Here is a 26,740-nt window from a genome sequence, read left to right as displayed (position 1 = left end):
ATCCGTTATTAGTTGCTGAAACAAACAGGGGTCGCCCCAATGTAGTACGACTTATCATTAAAAGTTTTCAAACGTATTTGTAACTTAGGTCAGCCGGGACGCTGATTGTAAAATTTTTTTACAACGGGTGCACATAAACTTTAAACTGGTGGGGACGGCAATTCGCATACATAAGTTACGTTCTACAAGCAGACATAAATTGCAACAAACTAAACAATAATAAAATAATAATTGTGCGCTCTGCAAAAATTATAAAAGAGAGTGTAAGGTTAAAGACTTCAGGCTTATATGATTTTAGTAAATAAGTTCCGAATTACGGACAAGACTGTGGGACAAGCGACGAACAAGATATGCGATATATATTAATACAGTACGAGGCACCGTCTTGCAAAAGGATTGTCTGGGTAGCTCTAGTAAAATAACGTTAATAAAGACCTCGTGTTCGTACTAAGCACGTTATGTTTTCTTCAATTACACTCATCGTTTGAAGTAGGGAAAGAAGGGACTACTAGCAGGAGCGCCAAGAGGGGGCCAAATTTTTTCCTGGTGTAGTGAAGAGGAGCTGTGTTTCGGACTATAAACCATGAAGAAGACGAATAGTGGAAGAAAGGATTCGCTCGCGGAGGACTCTAGGACGCATAGTAAGTTGTCAACTGAGTTGGGTGACGGGTGCAGCAGACGTGACCACGAGTCAAAAAGTCTGAGAGGTTAGAGTTGGATACGGAACGCATCGATATTAAGACGTTTTGTGTATGTGGACGATCCTAATTTTTAATACAGGGTAGATTTGTTACTTTCACCATTAATAATCGACATTTCCTCTTTACACGTGTAAGGTTCGTTTCTGTACACCACAATTATGACGTTTAACTTAAGTTTGTATTTCCGCGGCAACTTGTCTCGACGGTGTCGTTTCACATTTCATCGTGACTTTTCTTGTAATTTGAGCCATTTTTTCATTTCAGGTCGGAACTTACTTGTAACACGACAAAGGGTTTCACTTCGCACGCGACGGTTTACCCGCATACCATGTAGTTGTCGTTGAGAGTCTCGGGCGAGCCCGAGATAAGTCGGACTGTGGTTTCTTTTTCTCTAAGTCCTCAAGTTGCTCGTGGCCATCAACCTCTTTCCTAAGAGACGTAAGTATAGAGAGAAAGTTCGTTCGAAATGCGGCCGTTGAGCACCGTCAGCAGATAACCGTAGACTCTGTAACGTCGTCATTTGTAATTATTCTACAAGACATCGAATTGTCGACTATTGTGGGGCGCCCGAGATTACTGCACACCGAAAACGGAGACCCGCGGTTACATTTTCTCACGCTACCCAAAACTCTTAATTCCCACATCGCTCTTCTTGACTCCGCCCGTACCAGAACGAGTCAGTAGCACCCCGTCGCGACTTCTCGGAGACAGCACCTCGACGGGTTCGAAACACTTTTTATCTCGTCTATATCTGCACTTTGCACATGTCTCCCGTGAGAATTCGGGCCAGTTTCCGGGTGAAGCGAGAATGTTATTGTTGGATATGGTCTAGGCCGGAGGCACGTAATGCCGAGATTTGACAACCCTCGAAGAGCTTTACGTGTAATAGAGAACCAATTTATGTCCACTATACACGACATGCACCTAAGTTTCACAACTGGCTATTACGTGTAGTAGGGGCAAGCGGTGAGTGGGACTTAATACTTGTTTCGTAGCGTTGTTGTGCTGTTTGTTTGGTTCGTGTCAATATTCCTGCCGATTAGGCGAGAACTTACACTAGAAATCTACAAACTTTAAGAAATGTGATACAATGAAGTTATCCGTATGTCAAACGGTACGGCTAGTTTCTTTTTCTCGAACTTGACTCGCATTTATAAGTGGGCTTTGAGTGGGTCGGGTTTGATCCATTGTCCTTGTCGACTGCACACGGGTAACATTGCGTGGATCTACAAGAACGTAATTATCCAAGTGAATCGAATTTTCTTTGAGCGACTAACTTTCTCCCTTTTTGTTGTCTGGCTATAGCCGAATCGTAACCATAAATCGTCACTCATACCTCCCGGTCTGACAATGGGACGCCTATACGTTATCCCTTGACTCGAAACTCTTACTTTTTCGAACACGTCGTAATTCGGAGGGAAACGGTCTGTCTAGTAAAGAAATCTTTTCACTGTCAATTTGTTAAGTTACGACACTTCCTGTAACAGTACGACTTTCCCCATGTAAAAGTCCAACCTAGGCTTAAGTCCACGCTCGAGGAATTTAACGACAGTGTGCCTTTAGCGTCCTACTTAGGACGTCTATTTAATTTTGGTTTAGTCCTCAAGTTTTAAACCTCTCCTCTGAGTAGAAATTTTTTTCCTCGTGTAGGTCACTAAATCACTCGTGAAAGTATCATACTCCTTCTTTGGTTATCAAATATTTTTCTTTGCAAGTTTTAGTTCGCGTCTAGGAAACTGCAAATCGGGACAACATAAATAGCCGACGGTTCATGACCGAACGGAGTGAAGTTTACGTTTGACCGTTATATGACCGTACGTATTAGCAGTTCTTGACAATGTCCTACACATTAAGAACATTTAACATTTTAAAACTGTAGCTAGTGTTGGGTCAATATTGTGTCCGAAAGAAAAGTTACACATCTCAAGGAGGTTCAGTGTTTCATCGATTGTAGTACTGAACAGATATAGACTACATCACGGGGGAATTCCATTCTTCTCAGGGTGACTGTTGATTCTGACCCTCCTGCGACGTCCGTCCACCGACCTGAAGAGGAGAGGCAGGCGAGACACGGCGTCTCTAAGTGTCGGTTGGGGGGGTAATCATAGACTGCCCTTAACCCCAGCTAAGGGACCCGACCGGAAACGACACGGCTTACCCCCAGGCCGCTGAAGACTCCCGACACGCCCGTGCGACGCCCAGGCCGGCGGCGACGGAGAGTCGCCCCGACACACGCCTCCCGCCGCAGTCACCCGTTTCCCGAAGTCAAGGACCATGACGTAGCATTTAGATTGCTCACCGACCCCGACGAAGGCTCCTAACCTTTTCCATTACTCCAGCAGGGTTGTTGACCCCAGTCGTACTCCCCCGTACCCCGTTTCTCTAGAGGACAAGCCTCCCCCACCCAGAGATGTCCTTTCCCTCCCGAATCTAAAGCTCCACCGTGGGGGAATCATTTCTTATGATTACATTTTCCCACAGGCCAACAACAGCTTCAAATACGATTTCCCTCAAAGAACAAACCAAACATGCCCTGTTGTCTCAAGAAACAAAGTGCAGAAGGAAACATCCATGTAAACTCAGTGTGCTGCTCTGTGATGCTAGTTCAAGCAGATACTTGGCATCTCATCTTGGGTGCAAGGTCATCAATGTTTGGGGTCAGGCTCTGAGCTGAGGAGACCCTCAGGATTGAGTGAAGGTATGCGTGCAATATACCGGCGGGCCAGATCTAATAGTAATTAGAAATGATCCTGCGGGCCGAAATTAAATCCACCAAGGGCCTGATTTGGCCCCCGGGCCTTGAGTTTGACACATGTGCTCTAAAAGAATGTTATATTGGAAAGATTCAACCCAAACATGTAGGATATACCATTCAATATGTGTACAAGCTCTACTTAGACACTATTATATAGCCACAAGTAGACTGTTGCTAAAATGTCAAAGTTGCCCTTGACCCTTAAAATATAAGAATAAAGGTATAATTTTAAAATATAACACATTATTATTGCATTTTCTCCTGGCTTGGGTTTTTCTTTGAGCTAGATAAACTATAAGATTGTAACGGCATAAAACAGCATTATAATGTTGTTCCTATCACTGTAAACACAATGTTATTTATAATGTGCAATTGAAGCACGTGTGCACATTATAAGTGTATATTGAGTGTTGACAAATATATAAAATGTAATACTTAGGTTGAAATGTTCTTATACTTTCTTGCAACTACATAGGGTTTTTATAAACCATTATTTGATTTCTGTACAGGGCTCATACTTAAACATATTACTTTGAAACTAAAATGTTGATCTCCCTGCTGTATGTCTTATAAACCACGATGTGTACTTTGAAGTACTTATTGCAGGGTTTACTTTTAGTTTTTTTACCATGAAGCCATATCTAAGGATGCACTCGGTGATCCCTGCTTTTCTTTCTCACACATCACATAAACAGGGAAAGCCAGGAATGTTCATTCCTCCTTTTCTTAATTAGCCGAGCCTGGGAGCTCTCAGGAGACACAAAGAGTTTGACTGCCTTTGTTACGCCGGTGGATTGAGCGGTTACCATGGCCACGAGTAAAGTAAAAGCTCAGAATTTGTAAAGTTGAAAGCAGAAAGCTTCACAGTGCCTTGGCCTTTTTCTATTCACTAGACTTCTTCTTACACAGAGTTCCTTATGCTTTCTGTTTCCTCTCATCGCTTGTGTTTATATAAAAGCAGTGGTGTAAAGTAACTAAGTAGATTTACCCAAGCACTGTACTGAAGTACCATTTAGAGTTACTTGTACTTTCCTTGAGTATTTCAAAGTTTTCTTCTGTCCAACTACAATTCAGAGGTAAATGGTGTACTTTTACTCCACTACATTTATTTAATACCTTTAGTTACTTTGCAGATTTTGTTTAATAATATAATCAAGTGTTAAATCAGACTTTAGTTCCACCTGGAGTAAATTCACAAGCTACGCTGCAGTATACAAAGTCATTCAAACTAGCTGCACCTTTACCAGCTTTGATAACACTTTAATGAATCAATAATTTAATCAAAACATATCATACATTATTCTGAAATGGACCAATCTGCACAATGACTACTTTTACTTTTGGGACTTTAAGTATATTTTGATGCTTAAAGTTTTGTACTTTAACTTGAGTAACATTTTGATTTCAGGACTTTTATTTGTAACAGAGTATTCCTACACTCTGGTACTTCTACTTTTAATTAAGTATTTAGATGTTTTGACTGTTCAAAGTGCTGAAGTGGGATCATTTTAAACATTATTTCCATTGTTTTCTTCATCAGGAGATGCCACATACCTCGACATCTTCCGAGAATTTTCCCACATGGCATCCCACAACCCGGAGAAGCTGAAACGAAGGAGTGTTCACTTCAGGCACTCCTTCAGGTAGTCGGTAAATAAGCAGAGGAACACAACGATGTACTTGAAAAGTGCAACAGCCACTTTCCATATTCTCACAGTTACTATCAAACCTTAAAGAAAAAGCATAACGTGTTACAAGTTACCCAGTCTGTTTATTCAGCAGAAAAATTCACATTTTAATCCTTTTAAGTGAGAAATCGTTCATTTTTGGATGCTGTTCGCTGGTCATTATCCTTCAATTTCATATCAATATCATACAGTAGCATTATATCCGCAAGAGTCTTGTGCTGTTCTTGGATCAACGTTTTATATTGAAATGAGGATTTTGCTGGTCTTGTCCTCTTAAATGCTTTTACAAATAAATATAGCATTGCTTTTGTACAGTGTTAGATACAAATTGTTTGGATAAAATGTCAAGCACTTGTTATTTTCTTTAATCGTTGCCATTTCTTTGCTGTATCAGTTTCATTATTCTGATTCATTGAAGGATTTATTTTACATATACATTTGTGTGTGTGTGTGTGTGTGTGTAATGCATGCATTTACTCCCATTATATTTCATACTTGAATTCAGCTATGTTGTATGGATAAAGAGTGTCATTTCATCAGCTATCATCAACAACCATGAAGTTGCAGTATTACTTTCCGTTTATTTTGTTATGAAATGTTGTGTTTTTTTTTGCATTGACTATGCTGGTGTAGTCTTTGTATTACTTTGTGTAATTTGCAGTACCACTATGAAATGCAGTGCTTATGTTACTGTATGTGTTGTAGTAGCACACTTGATAATATATCTGTATGACTATGAACAGGAATGCACGTGAAAGATGGATGAAAAATAAACTTGTCTGTGTTTACACAAAATGCATGAAGGGAACTTGTCTATGGTTTGGCCACACAACTGTTTAACATCTCACTGTAGCTGAACAGCAGCGACCCCTTGTGTTGAAATAAGAAATCTGCTAGAAACCTGTCGTTCTGCATTAGAGGTTTAACCTTTTTTTATGTTTTAGTTGGCTTTGAATTTCCCTGATTTCTTTTATATGTTTTACTATTCTACTATCTATACGTCCCACTGCGTTTATCATACGGAAAGAGAGAAATAAGAATATTGAAAAGGAACAAGGAAATACTGGAAACATTAAACTGCTTAAAAGTGCTCACCCTACTGTACAGTTTGTGTGTCAGAGGTGGGAAGTTACTAAATACATTTACTCAAGGACTGTACTTGAGTACAATTTTGAGATACTTTTACTTTACTTGAATATTTCAATAATATGCTGCATTTTACTTTTACTCCACTACAATTCAGAGGTAACTCGTGTACTTTAACTCAACTACATTGTACCTTTAGTTACTGTACAGATTTGGATTAATGATGTGAAATATAATCAACTCTTAAATCAGACTTTAGTTACACCTGGAGTAAATTCTCAAGCTACCCTGCAGCATACAAAGTCATTAAAACTAGCTGCACCTTTACCAGCTTTGATAGCACTTTAATGACCAATAATTATAATCAAAACATGTCATATTATTCTGAAATAGAACAATCTGCATAATGAGGACTTTTACTTTTGGTAGGTATATTTTTGAAGCTGATACTTTTGTACTTTAACATTTTGAATGCAGGACTTTTACTTGTTACAGAGTATTCCTACACTCTGGAACTTCTACGTATTTTATTCAAATACAAGATCTGTGTACTTCTCCCACCTCTGGTGTGTGTATATATTTATTAATAGTGATGACATTCTGTGAAATTGTACGATTTTTTGCTCTATCCCTGCGACCGTTGACGCATGTTACGTAGGCTCCGTTACGTCCACTCAGTAGAAAGCGTACGTACAGTGGTGGTGATGATGATGATGATGATGATGATGAAGATGATGGAGCTCTGTCTAGTCGACAGTGCTCATTATGATAGTATCTGACATTTCCTCTGACATTGTGCACATTCTGCTCGCTTCATACACGATGTGACTGCGGCTGTCAGTCCCTTATGACTGGGATGTGCGTAGCTAGCTAACGTTAGCCTGTTAGCTTAGCGCTCATCCATCCATCCTGCTACAGCGAGAGAGAGCTCGAGCGGCAGCTGGCCAGCAGCTCCCTCTGATCGGCTGCAGCAGCAACACACAGCCCGGTGTTCTTCTGAAGAGGAGATGGATGATGATGATGATGAGACCTTAAATATCAGATCGGTGTGTTCAGTCATCAAATACAGGTATTGTCACTCGTTAATGTGTATCCAGAAATTCCGTTATTAGTCCCACAGCAAAAGTGGCATAGCAGGTAAAAAAGGCAAGCAATGATAAAAAGGGAAAGACACATTAGTAATAAAGAAATAAAAAAGACAAATAAGTACACAACCATGGCCAAAAAAAAAATGTGGCAGCAGTTTAAAATAACTAAGTGAAATAAATAACATATTAGAGTGTTGATACCTTATTAAAATAAAACTTGTGGGACTGTTTTTTAATTATCAGACAGTAGTTACATGTTATAAGGCTTATGCACAGTTGAAGTGAACAGACAGGGGCCAAAAACCAAGACCCTGACCCTAATTGTGTGTGATCAAGGTGAAAATTAACGTAACATTCGAAAAAAGACATTTTTAATTTACTATGTTGTAAGACAACTAAAAGCTTTATGCTGCGTTCAGACCGGACACTCTGAACTTTAAGAAGCTTTCATCTTTAAAATGTTGCCATGTTTTGCTTTAAAAACTACCATAGGCAAAAAGCACACTTCAGATACTCAAGGTCCTTGAGATGCTTCACGCTTTGAAATTTCACCGATATCTGTTACGGTTCTTCAACAAAACGTTCACATGTAAGAGGTTTATCTCTCATTCAGAACAATGGAAACCTCTGATCTCTGGACACCTCGTTAGCTCACATTATAAACACCTGTGTCATGGAACACGATGATGTCATCACTCCAACTGACATGCTCAGGGCAGCAGACTTCAGATAATGGGTGATGGTCAGGGGAGCACATAACTTTTTTGCGGAGCACCTGGAGATGTTGCTTGGTGCTCATCCTTAAAAAGAAATAAACCGTAACTTTATTTGCCAGACACACGGCACTGAAGACACATGCAGAGGTGGACACAGAACACACATCCAGAGGTGAACACAAGACAACATTAGCACGACCAGTAATCCTACAAGCTCTCATCACTACCCTCCTGACTGTTCTCCTCACTGTCTTCCTCTCTGTCAGATATGGTAGCTGATGATGTAGGCCTACTACTTTCTCTCTGGTTGAGTCTGCGATTAGCTGCTTGCGTCCACAAGTCAACAGCTGGTTTTGGGTCGAAAGTCTCTGTTGTCATCAGACAAGAGAGTTGATGTAATCGAATAAGTATGTGAACATAACCAATAACCTACCATAGCCAATAACAAATGAATGTAACTTTTATTTGGTTTAGTTTTATTTGTGTTGTTCATTCATATCTTATTTTACCTTAACATTTATTTATGTATGCATATTTTTTTATCGCTCCAGTTTTAAAGGATATTTGTGGTTACTGTCCTATAGTATACATTGGAATGATTTCAAACCTGTTTATCCCAATAATTATAAAGGAGTGCCTTGGAAATGTGTGTTTACATAAATTGTGACCAAACCGTTTGAACTTAGACTAAAGTTAACTATCTAAACACTCAGAGTCCTTTACCTCACTGAGCTGTAGTTATCAGCCTCTCAGTCTGACTGGAGAGGACTCTCCCTCCACATTATTGTAGAACAATCTTCTTCATGTATCCGTTAGAGCAACTAGCACCAGATTCTAATAACAACAGCGCCGGTACCGGTGCACCCTCCCTCTCTCCCTCGCTCACTCGCATTTTGGCTGTGAGCTGCGGGCGCCAGATAAGCCAACATCCCATTTTCATCACTTACAGCGCCCATCGTACAGGGTGAATGAAACGTGTAACCTGGGTGAAAACAGTGTTACATTTACTTAATTATGAATATTGTTACATAAAGGCCAAAAATTAGGATGAGCCCCAACGGTCAAACATGTTTTTTTCCCTCCCAGAGCTGCCAGCGTAGCGCCCCCCAGATCTGGCGCTCTAGGCGAACATCTATTACGCCAGTGCTACGGGCCGGCCCTGAGTTCATATCATAGGTTCATATGCAACCTATGCAACTCGCAAATATATTTCTCTCTCTCTCTTCTTATGCGCACCATTTATGTGCAGCACTGCATATTAGGCTAGCAAGAACATGTTTACAATTGCAATGTTATACGGGTAGTCTGCTGCATTCGGTCATTCATTAGCTGGCATAAAAAACAATGTTTTCCCTAGCATGTCTAGCTCTTGGTAGCCTTCTTTTTTAGCTCGATGGTATACACGCTAGGAACGCCAACGATAATGTAATTACGTTTTGCGACTGTAAATCACCCGGAGTATACTGTCTGAGTATTTTGTGTTTGAATGCAGACATTCTCCTGCTATGAGATACATGTAAGGCCATCTGCTGACATTGGAGTTGATATATGGAACTTAGTTAGCCCAGTTAGCACTGTGTCAATGGCTTAGCATCCCGAAAAACATTTACGCATTTACACAGTCGTGGTAGATACCTTGTTTGTTGTAAACATCATAAATACAGAAACAACAATGAATACTTACAGTTTGTGTACCCGAATCTCCCGCCGGTCCAAACAAAGTAGGAACAGCATCGTTCTTCAGTGCCCTACGCTGTACATATNACAAAGGATTGGCTGTACCTGTTGCTTCAGTGTAAAGAGGATCAGTCTTAACTTGTTAATTGTAGCTGAGCATTAATGCACCGTTAATTGATCCCATTGAGGCCACTTAATGCAATAACACCTGGTTAAATAAAATAAGAATGAATAAATATACTCTATTAAAAAACGAAAAATAACTAATTCTGCATAAAGTAAAATTATTTTCCAAAATTCTTTCACTAGATGTGACAGTGATGAAATTAACGACTAATTAACAAGTTACATCTTCTCCAAAAAAGGCACCAAATTAAAGGACCTCCTTAATCTCACTCAAATAAATCTCGAAATAAAAATGCTCTAGGTTACTGGAGAAATACAGCACTGCAGCCGCCAAATTGAATTGATTGAAAACTCCAATATCAACGTAAGAGCTTGTGCCTATTCGGGGGGTGCTAACACTTAACCATAAACGTTATCCTTTACTTTCTCCGTCTTTATATGTAGATATTACTTTTCTCCGTTAATCTCCGTCACGTTGTTTCCATAGCAACAACAATTTCCTGTCAACAGCGCTACCTCTCCTTCAAAATAAAAGCATGTCCATACAAAATAGGAAGCCAAGCCAAATTACACTTAAGACATATACAACTGCAACGAAAGTAACAAACACAATGCGATATCCTTTTCAATTTCAAAGAACACAAATTGGGTTACATTAACAAAATAACTATAAAACAAAAATACTGTAGAATAACAAAATGAATGCCGTGAATAAACCGAAATACACGTGTTGAAGCGGTTCGCGCGGGCCGAATATTCGCTGCTGATTACTGACCCGAGCTCTCCCCCGGCTGGCTCTTTACAGACGGCACGATGACGGCCAGAGGCTGGGCGGGCTGCGGGGGCGTCTTGGTGCTCAGAGGGGGGGTCTTTGTGCTCAGAGGGGGGGTCTTGGTACTCAGAGGGCTGCTGGTGGAGGAGTCCGAGTCATGCACCGTCACGCAGCTGATCACGTTGGTTCGCTGGCTCGTTCCAGAGCTGCAGGAGAGGGAGATAACGATAATACGATTATACTTTAATGGTCAGATAAAAAAAAAAAAAAATTCAGCTAATTAAAAACCTCTCAGAGACAGGAAGTGAGCTCACCAGCCAGCGGGGAACTTCCTGTCGTCCTCGTCCTCCGAGTCACTGTGGATGGTGATGATGCTGACGGCGGGGCTGGGGGTGTCGGAGATGATGATTGGCTGAGACTGATCACCAGCAGGAGGGTTCTGGAGCACAGTGGCCGACGACACAGGCCTGCAGGGAAGAGGGTTTTTTAATAAATATGTTTCGTAGATAACTTTTTTCTCATCTCAATTTGTTTTTTTGTGAAGCACCTTGAGATGACGTTGTTTTTTGAAGTGTGCTATACAAATAAAATGTATTATTATTATTAAGATGCTCACTGTTTTATTCCAAATATTTATTTTAGGTGACCTGCCACCTATTCTGTTGCTTCAAACTACTGTTATATTACCATTGTTATAAATATATATAAATACTCAAACATGAGTAAAAAGAGACTTTTTGGGACTATTTTCAGAGGCAGATTAATCTAGTAAATACTTGGGGCATCAGTATAGTGTACGTGGGGTTATTTCTAAATAAACTACCCTTTGTGTGCTCATGGTAGTGAAATAACATTTCACCCAGACCAACAAAGTGGTTTTTGAACGACAATGGAGCTCTACAGTATGTCTCAGAGGAATGTTAAATATATGGCTTTGATACACGGACACAATTGTTAGAAGTAGTTAGTTGTATCAGTTACTGTAACTGTTGGTTTTGGTATTACTATTGGAAACTTCAATTCTTCACAATTTGCTAACTGCAGGATAAAGGTTTAATGGATATCACTGCAGCCCATTGAACAAGTAGATATGAAGCCAGGTAACAGACCACCACCACTACAATTTATGGACGCCCCCCCCCCGTGCAGATGATGTGGATGTAAGGCAGTGTGACAGGAGACCTGGCTCTGTTCTCTACGTGTCGAGCCTTTGCCCTCTTGCCCTGTTGGGGTCTGGAGGCAGCGTGGCTTTGGGAGGCAGCGTGACCAACGCCATCGAACTGGCTGCCATGACGACCCCTGAGAGAAGGACGGACACACGTTATTTATTTGAAACTGCAGCTATGACTGACTGACCTCACAGAGATACATTTTCTTTTAAGTTGTAATAATACAATGACCTGAAGGTGTGTTTTAACATGCAGAATGAAGTCCTATGGGATTAAACTCACCTCCAGCCAGAGCCTTGTTGACTGTCGGAGGCCATGGGGGGGTCCGGCAACACGTTCTGCCCCAGGTTATGGAGGGCCATGCCGGGCATCTGCTGCCAGGTGGAGGGGATGAGGATCTGCTGAGTGCCAGCTGGCCAGCCCTGCTGCACACACACACACACACACACACACACACACACACACACACACACACACACACACACACACACACACACACACACACACACACACACACACACACACACACAGAAATATTACAAGAACCCTAAAGTTCAGGATTGAAACTTTAGGAAATAAAGAAAATACGTGTTCAGGTTCAGGTTCTTATGCCAAGCATGCAAAGCCGTAAAGATAAGGTCCAGAAAGAACAGAGCCCCCCTGAAAGTTAAAGGATGTGTTAGTCTGGGACGAGGAGAGGAAGAAAGTGAGTTGTCTCTTGGAATAAATTCAACCTTTTTGAAAAACAAAACAAAAATAGAGAAAGCTTATAGAACATTAAAACACAACAGTATTTTTTTTACATTGCAGTTTTAAAAACATATTTCGCTAGATGTGATGAAAGGAATCTTTTAAAGGAATAGTATACAATTTTTGGAAACAAGTTTATTTGTTTATAGCGGAGAAAGCCTAATACCAACTCTGAAAATAGAGTTTTATGCTTCTACCACCTGAAGCAGAAAGCAAAAGCATTAAATCACATTGTGCGCATGCGTCCATCGTCCAGCTGCAGTCTAGACATACATTAGGAGAGAACAGGAAGAAATAAGAGCTGTTATCCAGTCGTGATGATGGTGTTTTACCAGCATGGAGGCATTGTGAGCCAGTAAGCCGGCAAAACTCGCACATCTGCAGCCTAAAGACGGCAACTCAGCCAGAGAGGCGTACAGACTGCCCACCAGCAGGGGGTCGAGTGAGGCCTGGGGGGAGCAGTGGGGGGGTGTTTAGACATGGTGGATACAGACCTGCTGCATATTCTGCTGAAACCTGATGAGATTCTTTGCATACAAGAATACAGATATTCTAAATCATTAGTGGGGGTTTTGATTTGTGAAGAGAGTGGAGAGTTGAAAATACATTTCCTTCAGAAAGGTGTTGAAGTTAACAGTAACATAACATGGAAATACTCAAGTACGGGTACCTTACACTTTTACTTGGGTAAATGTACTCAGTTAAATGTCATCCCTGCTCCTGCTGGTGCTTATGGATACTGGAAGAAGAGTGTGTCCCACCTGAGCCAGCATGCCGGGCTGGATGTGCAGAGACTGGGAGTTCTGGTTCTGAGGACCTAAGGGGACGGAGCTGTCCATCCTCACTGGAAAACCAGAGGGCTTACTGGATGTCTGGAGACCTGGAGGGAGAAGAAGAAGGCAGGTGATATTGGTTAATTCAATGAATATATAATTATAAATATAGAGGCTAGGAAATATAGGGATAATGTAGCAAGTTGCATAACATATACACAGGCAAGGCTACATTTAAAGCATTAAGACATAGAAACACTTTATAAAATGTCATTAGAGTACATTTAAAAAACAGTCAAGAGAGAACACAGGACTAGAAAAACAAAAAAGAATAAGGTAAACAATCTAACTCAAAATGCAATGTGAGATATGAAAGTTATTTGATTTAATAAACGGCAGCAGCAAAAATAAAATAATGATGCCTCGATCTAAAAGTTTCAATGTATTTTAAATGTTTGGGAAATATACAAATGTAGTTATTTCAACATTTTCTAGGTGACTATGAAATGATATTTATTGTCATTGACGCAACATGACACTAACATGTGGCCCTCTCACCCTGGATGGTGGGGGGGCAGACGATGAGGGTCTGCTGGAAGGGCTCGGTCTGGGTGCAGAGCTGGGGGGGGCGGGGGATGTTGATGGTGGCCTGCTGGTAGAGGCCGGGCTGGTAGTTGAGCAGCGGGACGTTACTGCTGAGGGACAGAGACTGGGCTCCTGCAGAGGACATCTGGAGACACAACGAGCAGAGACATTCAGATCAATGCCGGGAAATACGAGTCCAGTTCAGTAAGAACGTCTACGGTAAATGGACGGCATTTATACAGCGCTTTTCCAGCCTGTTCGACGCCTCAAGGCACTTTTACATATACAAGTCAGAACACACCCATACATACAGAATATGCAAAGGGACAATTTGCTTAAGGAAATGTATGCAGAATGAAATACATCCCACCTGTTCTACATCCTCTTGCACATAAATCTACAGACTCATTTACATACAGAAATGCACTTTAAATACCATAATGGTCAACCAAGTTCTCTGAAGAATTGCACTTCTATGCAATTACAAATGCTGCAGTTTAGGAATAACATATGCTTCTTCGTTCAATACATTTAAACAAATTTAACTGGTATTTAAAATAAAAGTTAGTGATTAAGTAACATTTTTGTACATTTCCTGAATTGAAAATAGAAATTCAAGTGTATGTTTAAAATAAATTGACTGTTTAATAATTAATTTTTTCTCTAAAAAACTGCAACAATGAAGAGGACCTTCTACCTACCTCTCACAACAACAACAAAATCCTCCATTGCAAAAAATATAACTCTACTCCAGATGAATTGCTCAATATTCCAGTTTATTACGTGGTTTAGTTGAATACTCGATTCTGATTGGTCAATTCAGAACATGTGACACGTTGTTAATCCAGAACAGACAGACCGCTGTCAAGGACTTATTGACCGTTGTTAAGGACGCTCACATCTGCACAAAGAAGTCCGGTCGATTGAACTGTATACAGTTTGGCTGAAAAGCAAACTGCATGCTTCGTGTCGGGATCCTGATCTGCCTGTCGGGCGTTCCTTTACCCATAATGACCGCCTCGCTGCACATTATCCCTTACTTATCTAACAGGTTGTACTCTTCAAAGAAGTCAGGTTCAACAATGGTTTGACTACTTAACTAAAAAGGCTGCTTTATAACCTTCAGCAGGTGAACCCCCCCGAGGCAGGACTCCTCACCTGGCTGTGCTGGTTGAGCTGGCTGCTGAAGGTCACGGTGAGGTTGGCGGCTGCACTCGACGTGGTGTTGCTGGAGAACATGTTCTTCCCGTTCTCAAAGGCGCTGCATCTGCGTTTGCATATGTCCATATTTTGGAAGCAGGATTTCATGCTGTAAAATGACATGAGAACAAATGGTGAACATGTGGGCTCGAAGTTGTTACGTACCTCGTCACACGAGGGGTTTGCAATAAGGCTAAGGCTGGCAATAAGAATGGCATAAACTAAAATGTTTTGTTTGGGTTAAAGTATGTGTGTGTGATGTTTCATTATATTTACTTGTATACTGTCTATTTTCATTATTATTTTGTTGTATGTCATTATTTTTGGTTTTATTTTTTTTTAACTTATTTTTATGATCTTTCTGTGGTGTGTTTGTCTACTCATTGGGGAAACCACCTGGAGGGGGAGGGGGGTGGGGTTTGCAACTTGTTACCATAAATGTTGGACATACTGTATTTGTGAAAAACAAAGTTGTTAAAAAAGAAAAAAATGGTGAACAAATGTGGAACCTAACTTCAGTCTTGATCCTCAGCGAGTCCTGCACTTACTGTGAGCTGTGAGGGAAGTGCAGCAGGTGCGTCATGGTAACGAAGGGGTGGTTCAGCGTCTTCATGGGCGTGATGCGTTTGTCTGCGTCCAGCGTCAGCATCTTCTTCAGCAGGTCGATGAACTCCCGCCGGTCCGCCTTCTCTGCCAAGATGTCCGTCCCCTCCAGGTTCGTCATGTTCACCTGCGGAGCCACAGGAAGTGGGTTTGTCAAACGGCTTCCTGGAGCACCCTAAACGATGAGAAGTTGAAAGGAAAGGAAAGAAGCTCACCTGCATCATATCATCCAAACAGTTGAAGATGTATTTCCTCGCCTCCTTGGACTTGATGCCCATCTCCGCCTCGTGCTCAGAGGACGTCTGCAGAGAGATAACCATAGCAACACTTCAGTATATGTACTGCTAATATGCTTAATGATAGACTCTTTAACTTAAAACAGTATTGTGTTGGCATCAATCTTTAAACAATACAAATATAAATGTGAGGGCTGATGTTGTGGAACGAACTGGAGGAAGGAATTAAAACATGACATCAGACAGTTTGAAAGGTGTACAAGAGGTTGAGTGTGAATGATACAGATGAACATAGAGGTTAAGTTGTGGGGATGGACTCCGTGGCAGATTGTATCAAACAAAGTTACAAAGTGCTCTCACATAAAAACAGAAACATTTACAAACTGAAAGTAACACACAAATAATTTGTTTTTAAAAGTGATTCGATAGGAATAGAAAAACCATGTTGCTTCATTTGACATGAAGTATCAGTTTATGTCGCCTATACAAAAATCCGTTGTACTGTACAGTATATGGAAACTGCTATTTAGTGGTTACTTTTGTTTTGTTTTCCTGGAGCTGCATTGCTGGATTACTACTTTGAGAATTGAAATAATTGTTTAATGTTTTTGTACGTTTTGGAGCCTGTTTATAACAAAGCTGTTACGTCCTTACTCTTTATATTTGAGGTCTTTGACCAGGGGCAATGCGATTGGATAGCTCACACAATCATTTATTTTTGTTTATAGTCTATGTTTCCTGCCTTCCTGCTTCAACTCACTTTATGTTCTTGGACTCTGTCTTGAGAACTTGTCCGTGTTAATGTTGAACTTGTTGAACATGTTTTAATTCAGGGTCAGTAATCCCCATCTGTGCAGAGTAACTCACTTTGAGTCTCCAGAGGGGGTAGCTGGAGTCGGGCCCTCTGTTGAAGAAGCGGCTGGTCTTGGTTCCTGCGCTCAGCAGATACTCTGCAGGGAGGCCCTGCGTCTGGGAGATGTAACGGATCTGAGGGAGACAACAGGAGAAGACAATCAGTTGCCTTTTGTTTAAACAATGTGTTAACATCACCTGAGGGCTTGTTCTCTGAATGAGGAATTGTGGGTTTGGATAAATACATGCAATGCGTGTGAAAACCCGCCACGTGTCGACAAACCTGCTTTAAGAAGGTTCCCGTCTTTATGCCAAGCAACCTGGCAGTTGGCCAAAGCTTCATAAAACGTATGCAAAACTTGTGAAAAACTTATGAAAAACTTGTGAAAGACTTGTGAAAAAAAGTGTGAAAAAAGTATGAAAAACGTATTACATTTTTTGAAAAACTTGTGAAAAACTTATGAAAAACTTGTGAATTTTTTTGAAAAACGTGTGAAAAACGTATGGAAAACGTTTGAAAACGTGTGAAAAACGTGTAAAAAACGTATGCAAAACTTGTGAAAAACTTATGAAAAACGTGTAAAAAACGTATGCAAAACTTGTGAAAAACTTGTGAATTTTTTGGAAAACGTGTGAAAAACTTGTGAAAAACTTGTAAAAAAACTTGTGAAAGACTTGTGAAAAAAAGTGTGAAAAACTTATGAAAAACTTGTGAATTTTTTGGAAAACGTGTGAAAAACGTGTGAAAAACGTTTGAAAACGTGTGAAAAACGTGTAAAAAACGTATGCAAAACTTGTGAAAAACTTGTCCACAAACATCCTTTAAGAGTGTTACATTTTTTTTTAAATGATAAGAGTATTTAAATCAACAAACATTTTCTTCTCATGTTTGACATTTTAACAAAGTAATTACAGTTTTTTCATACTTTATACAAATTCATAGTCACAGAGAAAGGGCTAAAATGCAAGTTTGTGTGCATGTGTCTGTGTAACTGTCTAAAGTCAGATGGGTTAATCCACATATTGATTTATTTTGTCAGACAATATAATATAATAATATTAAAAGACTCAACAAAGATGTAAATAGTCCTGCACATTATCCACTGTAACATCGAGCTTGACACATCAGTAATTCTACACAAACAAGATATAAATGTTAATGTGTTGTATTTAGACGTGCTGGTCAGAGTGCTTTAAGCTGTTTACCCTCTGGTTTCTAGTCTTTATGCTAAGCTAAGCTAACCGGCTGTTGACTGTAGCTTCAAACAGAAAGTGGTATCAATCTTCCAATCTAACTAAACTTGTAAACTATAATAAAATGAGAAAATTCTACAATGTCCAACTCTTTATTACTCTCTCCTAATATTAGTGTGTGTGAGAGCGCTGCAGCTGACCTGATCATACTCCGAGGCCCCCGGATAAAGCGGCCATCCCAAAAACAGCTCAGCGATGACACATCCCAACGACCACATGTCGATCGCCTCACAGAAAGGAAGGCCCAGAATAATCTCCGGAGCTCTGAAAGCACAACACAGTAGTATGTTAAAAAGACAAAAGAGCAGGTCATTTACATAATATTCAAGAAAAGGCACGTTTTTTTTATATAGTGCTTTGTAGAGGGGGGAGTGTGTGAGGGAGAAACTAAGGGACTGTAGTCTTTGCAGACCATTTACATGCAGAAAAATATATACAACACACTACAGGAAATGGAAATTGCCCAAAAGCAAAATAGGGCCTCTTTAAGTGCCTTTTAAACCAGCAGTGCTAATTTAAAACCGATTATTTGACCCACAGGAAACCACTTTAAAGACCTCAGAACCGTGTTGATGTGATCATCTTCCAAAGCTGTAACGCAGAGGTGTCCAAACTGTTTTCACCGAGGGCCACATACAGAAAAATATACGAAGGGCTGGGCCCACTCACTAGAGAGCCTCATAAGTTCAGTTATTATAAGTAGGAAAAATCAATCCAAAGTAGCTCAATTATTCTTGATACTTGAAAATGCTGTCACAGCTCTCCAGAGCCACTTCCTTTAAGCAGAAGCTTCAGATTGCTTATAATAAGGGGAAATATGAACAGTAGACTTCAAGCTTGATATGTAATGAAGTTATTGGGCTTTTTTCTTATCAAGTTAGATTTGTTAGAACATGTTTTCAACTTTAATTGACTGAATTTATTTGAGAATTGGGCTTATTAACAGATGAATACTCTGTAATATATTTGAACATATATACAAGCTGAAGTTTATCATACTCAAGTGATTATATTTTTTTAATTAGCTGAGGGCCAATTCAAAATGGTTCGCGGGCCGCATTTGGCCACCGGGCCGTAGTTTGGACACCCCTGCTCTAACGGTACAGTCCAGGGTGACTCACCTGTAGTATCGAGACTGCAGGTAGGTGGAGCAAACGGCTTTGGACACGTGGCTGGCGGAGCCGAAGTCGATGACCTTGACTCGGTACGGCTGCCTCAGAGGGTCGACCAGCATGATGTTCTCCGGCTTCAGGTCGGCGTGGATCAGCCCCAGGCTCTTCAGCTTCATCAGGGCCGTGGCCACCTGCTGCAGGATGGGCCGGATGCACTTCAGCAGCAGCGGGCTGAACTTGCTGTGCTTCAGGAAGTCGTAGAGGTTCTGCTCCAGCATCTCAAACACCAGGCACGTGTGGTTCTTGTGCTGGAAACACTCGTAGGAGCGGACGAAGTTGAACTCGTCGGCGTTCTCTGTGCTCAGTCTGCTCAGGATGCTCACCTGCAGGAGAGAGGGGGAGGAACATGGAACATGTATTGTGCTTATGAGATAATGATATGGATGGAATGTCTTGAAATGGCAATTCTTTCCATCTGAGTTGTTCTTAACTTTATCTTAGATGGCTGTGGTGAAGTGGTTTGTAAAGGCTTTTTTCTGTACATCTACAGGTTTGAAAAACAAGCTAGATATCCGGTTTATAACTGGATAGAAGGGAGTGTCGGAGCTCCGTGTGAATAACAACCATGTTTACTGGATACTCTGAGGCGTTGTACTGTCAAATAAAAATACATTAATTATGCAGAGGGAAAAACGTTCACCTGAATGGATTTTGGCTTCTTATTATTTTACTGCTATTTGGTATAATCATTTTATGGGACACACAAATATTTTAGGGACTATAGTTTCCATGAAACCATAGGGGGAAACAAGCCTCTTGGCTTCTTGTTTACTTTACATTTTGTTCCTAGGTTGGCAATAGTCACCTGTCTGCTTTTGTGTGAGCAGGCCCTAAACTAGCATTCATGTCTTATTGAAGCCGTCATTACAACAAGAAAACTCAGATTTGTGAGGAAAATGGAAACCCCCTACAGTATATGTATGTTATATTGTCGCTGCAGAGCATGGAGATCTTTCCCATCAACACCATCCATTTTATCTGACGTGAACATTATGCTGTCATGGACCACGTTTCTTTGCCTTTATGTGTGTACATTTTGGCTATTTGGCACCTTTAAGTCATATTGAATTAGATTTGAGCAGTTCCTGTCTGCACCCTACACTGTGGATTCATACAACCTTTCTGGATGACTTTAATAATGAAAAAAAATTACTTTCTTTGGGAAAGGTTTATCGGATGCTAAGAGTCAAATAATTGAAAATACTACCTTTTCTAGAGTTTTCATTTCATTTAAAAAAAAAAATACTCACTTCTATTTGACCCTGCCGAGCGTAAGACGGGTGGTTCTTCAAGATCTTGATCGCCACGATCTCGTTCGTGCCTCGCTTCCAGCATTTGGCCACCTGTCCGAAGGTGCCTCGCCCAAGGAACTCCAGCACCTCGTAGCTGTTGGCCATGGAGCACAGGATCTCGTGCTGCACCAGCTGGTAGTCGCCCTCGCTGTGGGAGGAGCTGCTCTTGGTGGTGGAGGTGGAGTGAGCTATGGACTGCGCTGTGGTCGTCCCCCCTCCCCCTCCTCCTCCACCTCCACCCGTTCGGTTTGACACCACGGGGGCCGAAAGCTCCTCCAGGATCTGAACGCTGTCGCTGCTGTCAACCTCCTCGCTCTTCCTCTTCAGGCTGTGCTGCTTGTGGTAGAGGGAGGAGGACTCTGCATCCTTTATACGGCGGCTGGAGGAAGAGGAGGAGGAAGAGGAGGAGGGAGGTCCGCGTACGCTACCTGTAAAAGTCAGTAAGTCAGTCAAATGTATTTATAAAGCGCTTTTCACAGACAAAGTCACAAAGTGCTGGACAAAGCATTAAAACATCATACGAATAAAGATGTGCTAAAAACACAATACACAATAAAAACACAATAAACAATAAAAACATAAATAGAATAAAAGCACACAAACGCCTGCCCAAACAGGAATGTCTTTAAATGACATTTACCGGGCCGTACGCTACCTGTGCTGTCGGCCGCTCGGACCACCGTCTGCTCCCGGGAGCCGGATGAAGGCGGGGGGGGTCCCTGGTTGGAGTTGTACACCGGGTTGAAGTTTGATCCGGAGCTGGAGGTGGAGGGGGCGGCTCCCTGGGAGGGGCTCTGCTGGAGGTAACCATTGTCCCCCGGCTGGCTGGAGGCTTCCCAGGTGGGGGGGTTCTCCACTTTCAGCCTCTTGGAGCGGGAGTGGGCCGTGGAGGAGACGGAGGGAGAGGAGAACACCTGCAGCTGAGACGCCATGTCTGCAGGTTGAAGATCAGCAGAAACCATCAGAAGTGTGTCAAGAAAACTTTATATTGTGTAGATAAATAGATAGATAGATAGATAGATGATAGATAGATAGATAGATAGATGATAGATAGATGGATTGATTAGTAATTTATTGATCCCAATTTGGGAAATGTTTGCGTTGCAGCAGCATAAAAAACAAGGCAATGTACATAAGAGAAATTAAGACACTAGAAATAAACAATCCAAAATATTTCTGAAGTAGAAATAAAATAGCATTAAAAAGTAAAAAAATATATTGTATGTATTCTTGGTGAGAAATGTATTTTCTACTATAGATATGTATATGGTAATTGTATTTTTATTGTATTGTGTTTATACTTTATTCCACCTTTTAAACATGTTAATGTCTGAACACATTGCTTCTGTGACAAATAATATCCCAATTTGGGATCAATAAAGTATCTATCCATCTAGAAATGAGAGATTTGAGAGTTTATCCTTTACGGATGAGGATTTAGAAAATATATCAAATGGATCAAATTAATCGAGTAGTCAAACAACAGAAAAAAATATTCAGTAAATATAATAATTAAATATTGTTCGGGTCATTCTTGAAGTAAAAATATTCAGGCTTCCTAAATGTTAAATGTTTAATGCTTTTTCCTATCTTATATTATAAATACATTACAGAATACAAAAAAAGTAATATTATTATTATAATTATTGATATTTGATGGGTATTTTCGACTATTTTCTGATATCCTACATAACAAAGGGTCCATAACTTCAACGGTTCATCAATTAATCCAGTAGAGTAGACGAACAACAGAAACAACAAGAGAATGCAATTCCTGAAGAAATTGCTAGTGGGAATGCTTTATGCTGAAAATCTGACGCTAAACTGCTATGCTGAAATGTAATGTGTAAGAAGAAAGTAAAGAATTTAGATTTAAATGATACATGAACACTGGGGGCTTGAATGTGTGATGAGATGATGATTGATCGCCCTCTCTCTCTTCTCTTGATCGCCCTCTCACAGGAGAACACTTCACTGTAGGGTTTCTGCCATGTCTCCACTTTAGTTTGACTCTCTCTCTTCTCTCTCTCTTCTCTTGCTCGCCCTCTCTCTCTTCTCTTGATCGCCTCTCTCTCTTCTCTTGATCACCCTCTCACTCTTCTATCACCCTCTCTCTCTTCTCTTGATTGCCCTCTCTCTTCTATCGCCCTCTCTCTCTTCTCTTGCTCGCCCTCTCTCTTCTCTTGATCGCGGTCTCTCTTCTCTTGATCACCCTCTCTCTCTTCTCTTGATCACCCTCTCACTCTTCTATCACCCTCTCTCTCTTCTCTTGATCGCCCTCTCTCTCTTCTCTTGATCGCCCTCTTGATCTTTCATCCAACGGCATATGATGACACCCCATAATTGACATAGAGCTGTTGAGGGCAGGACCATTACCAGGGCTGCACATAACTGGTGCGCATGCGCACCTCCGCCAAAAAAAGAGCACCGGGTCATTTGAAAAAACGCGCATTTGCGTACCAACTAGGGGTGGGCGGATCGATCCCAAAATATCGATACTTCCGATATTACGTTACGTTTCAAAATATCGATACTAGAGCCAATAGGATCGATACTTTTATACTTTTTTTCCCGTCTCCTCTACTCGTCAATTTCTTCAAAAAACTATGTGCAGACGAACACAAGTATATGCTCTTTTCTTCTCTCTCCACTGCTGTCCTCCTCTCCTCGAGGCTCGCGCACGCGCAGCGCGCTCCCTGCCTTAACGCCGATTATCAAGCTGACTGACAGCAGCCAGCAGGGCAGGACAGCAGCAGCCAGCGACTCGCGAGTGCAACACACACACGCGCATGATGGCTGAGAGAAAGAGCAGCGTTGTGTGGAGCAATTTCACAACTGGCAATTCAAACTTAGCGAACTGTGATGTGTGCAAGAAGACAGTTCGCTACTCTGGACACTTTGTCTTGTAATATTTCATGTTTGCACTTTAAATTTGCAAAAGTAAAAAGTTTATTCGTCGATAAAAACTGTCCTGTCTTTATTCATGAAAATGAATTCAGCAGACGAGTCTAGTTTAGTCTATTTATGATGCTTTCAGCTCAAAAATCATGTCATGCAGCTCTCCCCTATATTAAAGTACATAAGATGCTTTTCATTAAAAAAAGTATCGATATCGGTATCGGCGATACTGGCCCCTGAAATACTTGGTATCGGATCGAATCCAGATTTTGTGGTATCGCACACCCCTAGTACCAACATTGAGAGAGAGAGAAAGGGAGAGAGAGAAGAGAGAGAAGGGAGAAGGGAGAAGAGAAAACAGAAAACAGAGAAGAGAGGAGAGAGAAGAGAGAAGAGAGAAGAGAGGAGAGAGGAGAGAGAGAGAGAGAGAGATATTTGCGAGTTGCATATTAACTCAGGGCCGGCCCGTAGCACTCGCGTTATAGATGTTCGCCTAGAGCGCCAGATCTGGGGAGGCGCTACGCTGGCAGCTCTGGGAGGGAAAAAAACATGTTTGACCGTTGGGGCNTGCGCTATAAAAAAAGTGTACATGTTTTGTAAAGTGTACATGTTTTGTTTTAAAATAACTGCCATGTGTGGAATAAACAAACAAATACATAAAAAAAAGGGTCACCTTTTTTTTATGTATTTGTTTGTTTATTCCACACATGGCAGTTATTTTAAAACAAAACATGTACACTTTACAAAACATGTACACTTTTTTTATAGCGCATGCTGGAAAGGAGCAAGGAGAAGAAAATCTTATTTTACCTGCCCCTTCTTTAAAAAAAAAAAAAAGAACACCAAACCCTATCTCTGTTGTTTCAGGTACAGCAGTCTGTGATGTCATCTTCCCTCGACCCAACAGGAAGCAGTATCATCCTGAGGAGGCAGCCCACCTACCCTCCTCCCGTCTCCTCCCACTCGTCCTTCCTGCTCCACGAGAACCCCCTCTTCAGCTCCGCCCCCAACCTGTACGCCTACCCTGCCTCCGCCGCCCTGGCCTCCGTCTCGCAGGCTGTGGACCAGATGCAGGGGGGCCGGGTCGGGGGGGCCTTCTCCTCCCTGGCGCTGCTGCAGAAGACCGGCAGCCTGGGGGTCTCTCCGGCACAGTACGGTAACCAAAGCCTCCAGCAGGGGGTGCCGCCTTTTCACCACGCCACTGCTACTTACCAGAGAAAACTCAACCAGTTCCCCTACCTGTAAACACCAAATGACCGAGACTAGAGACGAGCACAAGCTCATCACAAGCGGCTTATTTTACATTTTCTGTCTTTTTTTTTTTTTAACGCATCGTATTATCTTAAAATGTGTTCAAACTTTGTTAAACATTTAATTTATTTATATTTTAATCATGGTCTGTTTTAAAATCTTTTCCAACGTTTTCGTGTTTTTGTGTTGCATACATACAGCCAGTTAACAGTTACAGTGCAGTCTGCAAGTATGTACTTATTTACAGATGTATTATTGTGTTGGCTCTGCACTCCAATACATTAGATTTTACAATGAAACAACAAGTATAAGCTTAAAGTGCTGACGTCTGGCTTTAATTTAAGGTTGTTTACACGCAGACCAGATGAAGCAAGTAGGAATTGTAGCCCTTTTTTGTACAAAGTCCCTAAATGTTAAGGGACTAATCATACAGCTGCACTTCTACTATTCTAGATAGTTTGCTAACATGTTGAGCCCCATTTTTTTACTTTATTTGAGAGAGAAGTGTTGAGGAGCAACTGGAACTTGACTACTTGCTGTGCTGTCCAAAAATTTTATTATTATTTTGTATCTTTATTGTAATCTATATTAAGTCACAAACCCAATCGCCTTACCTGTTTAATCCGTTTATTGATTGTTTTTTTACTTTAATGTCAGCAGATTGTGATACGTTAGGCGTTTTAAAGTTTCATTTATGAACGTGTGTGTGTGTGTTTTATCTGTATCTGGATGAAGTAAGCTGTGTCTGATAATGTTCTTTAAATGTTTTCCATGTTAATTATGTTTTAGCGCTGGCTATATACTTGATTATGTATATGTGTAGGACATAACATTATATAGGGTGTGGTATTACAGTAAGAGGGGATTGTCGTGTTTTTTTTACAGTTTTAAATGTATTCTTAAGGTTGCATGGCTCTGACATGGAGTAGCATTCAGGAGAGGTGCGTACAAACTGCATCTGCATTGATTTTCATCGTCGCTTGTAGACAAATATACATGTCATATTTAATTTGCGGGACAAACACATTAAGGATATTGGTAAATTGTTAAACCTGTGTCTTGTGAAGTGATGTCTGTGATATTAAAATGTGTGCATCAAAATCTGATTGGGCATCACACTATCACATCAAAGCTAATGATGATATATAAAAATACAAATGTATGTTCAATGTGTAACTGCTTATAAACAACTCATTGGTTTGGTGAAATGGTGGCTTTTGCTGTGTTGTGAAGTGCTACGTTACATAAAACACTCAATGGACCTTAACCCGTATATACGCAATAAAATATTCTCAAAACAGAACTTGAGACTCATTGATGATTAAACTGAAGGATTGTTTTCAAATTACACAAACTCATATACTGTACATCCTAATGAAATACAGAATCCAACAGAGAATGATAGTCTTATCCTACACTTGCATCACTACGGAAGAGGATTAGGGCCACGTGACATTTTCATTTGAGTTCTGACCGAAAGTGTATTTGTTTTTTAGATCTGAGAAAATAAGTAAAAAGCTAAGAAAACAATAGTCAGAGTAAGAATTTTAAAAAAAAGTCTGAATTCGAAAAGAAGTCAGAATAATAAAAAGTATTAAAGGTCCCATGTCATGCTTTTCTGGTTATTACCCGTCCCCTTGTGTGTTATGAAGGTTTGGCAGGGAAAGGGAAACGGGGTTCAGGGGGAGTGGCTGTACCCGTAGGATAGAAAAGGGGGAAGTGACGTCTGACTCAGAGGTCGCGCGGCTGTGGAGAAGAACGTGTTGCCCACATTCTGTTACTGAGTTTAGGCTAGTTAGCTAGCAGGTTTATTGTTTTGGGTGCAGTCACTTTTGCCTCCACTTGCTGTTCAAATAAATGTTGAAAGAAAAAGTAAATCTGTTTACAGTTCTGTTTTATATGGGTGTNAGGAGGAGCAGCCCCAGCGGGATGATGTGAGACAGGCTACCATCACGGAGGGGCCAGGTAATAAAATAGATAGATAGAATCGGAGGGATGAAACCCTCTTTAATCGTCACACATGCAGAGCACACAGCACACAGTGAAATGTGTTCTCTGCTTTTAACCCATCCTAGCACCAGGAGTCTAGTACTAGG

At 41.0% G+C, this 26,740-nt stretch overlaps 2 protein-coding genes across 2 annotated transcripts in view; one reads left to right on the top strand and one right to left on the bottom strand.

Moving 5' to 3' along the window:
- LOC104944285 (arf-GAP with coiled-coil, ANK repeat and PH domain-containing protein 3-like) overlaps window positions 1–5,943 on the top strand; it is a gene marked incomplete at its 5' end in the record, with an annotated part of 21,612 nt that extends 15,669 nt beyond the window's left edge. Inside the window, one exon of the mRNA XM_010769801.1 lies at window positions 4,997–5,943. Within this exon, the coding sequence (XP_010768103.1) occupies window positions 4,997–5,103 (107 nt within the window). The remainder of the gene's footprint in view (window positions 1–4,996) is intronic.
- Window positions 5,944–10,604: 4,661 nt separating this feature from the next.
- On the bottom strand, window positions 10,605–21,428 carry hipk1a (homeodomain interacting protein kinase 1a). The gene is made up of 14 exons (XM_010769800.1): window positions 21,151–21,428; window positions 20,454–20,923; window positions 19,153–19,526; window positions 18,172–18,295; window positions 16,793–16,912; window positions 15,905–15,991; window positions 15,635–15,816; window positions 15,045–15,195; window positions 13,860–14,031; window positions 13,290–13,408; window positions 12,061–12,203; window positions 11,792–11,908; window positions 10,924–11,076; window positions 10,605–10,815 (listed from the first exon to the last, which is right to left on the bottom strand). The coding sequence occupies exons 1-14, from the start codon at window positions 21,425–21,427 to the stop codon at window positions 10,605–10,607; spliced, it is 2,700 nt and encodes an 899-aa protein (XP_010768102.1). The 5' UTR covers window position 21,428.
- Between the last annotated feature and the right edge of the window lie 5,312 nt (window positions 21,429–26,740).

The sequence above is a fragment of the Notothenia coriiceps genome, unplaced genomic scaffold (assembly GCF_000735185.1).
Source record: "Notothenia coriiceps isolate Sejong01 unplaced genomic scaffold, NC01 NC01_scaffold00007803, whole genome shotgun sequence".
NCBI classification, from domain to species: Eukaryota; Metazoa; Chordata; class Actinopteri; order Perciformes; family Nototheniidae; genus Notothenia; species Notothenia coriiceps.
Note: the sequence above shows the minus strand (reverse complement) of the source record. Positions and strands in the feature narration are given on the sequence as shown.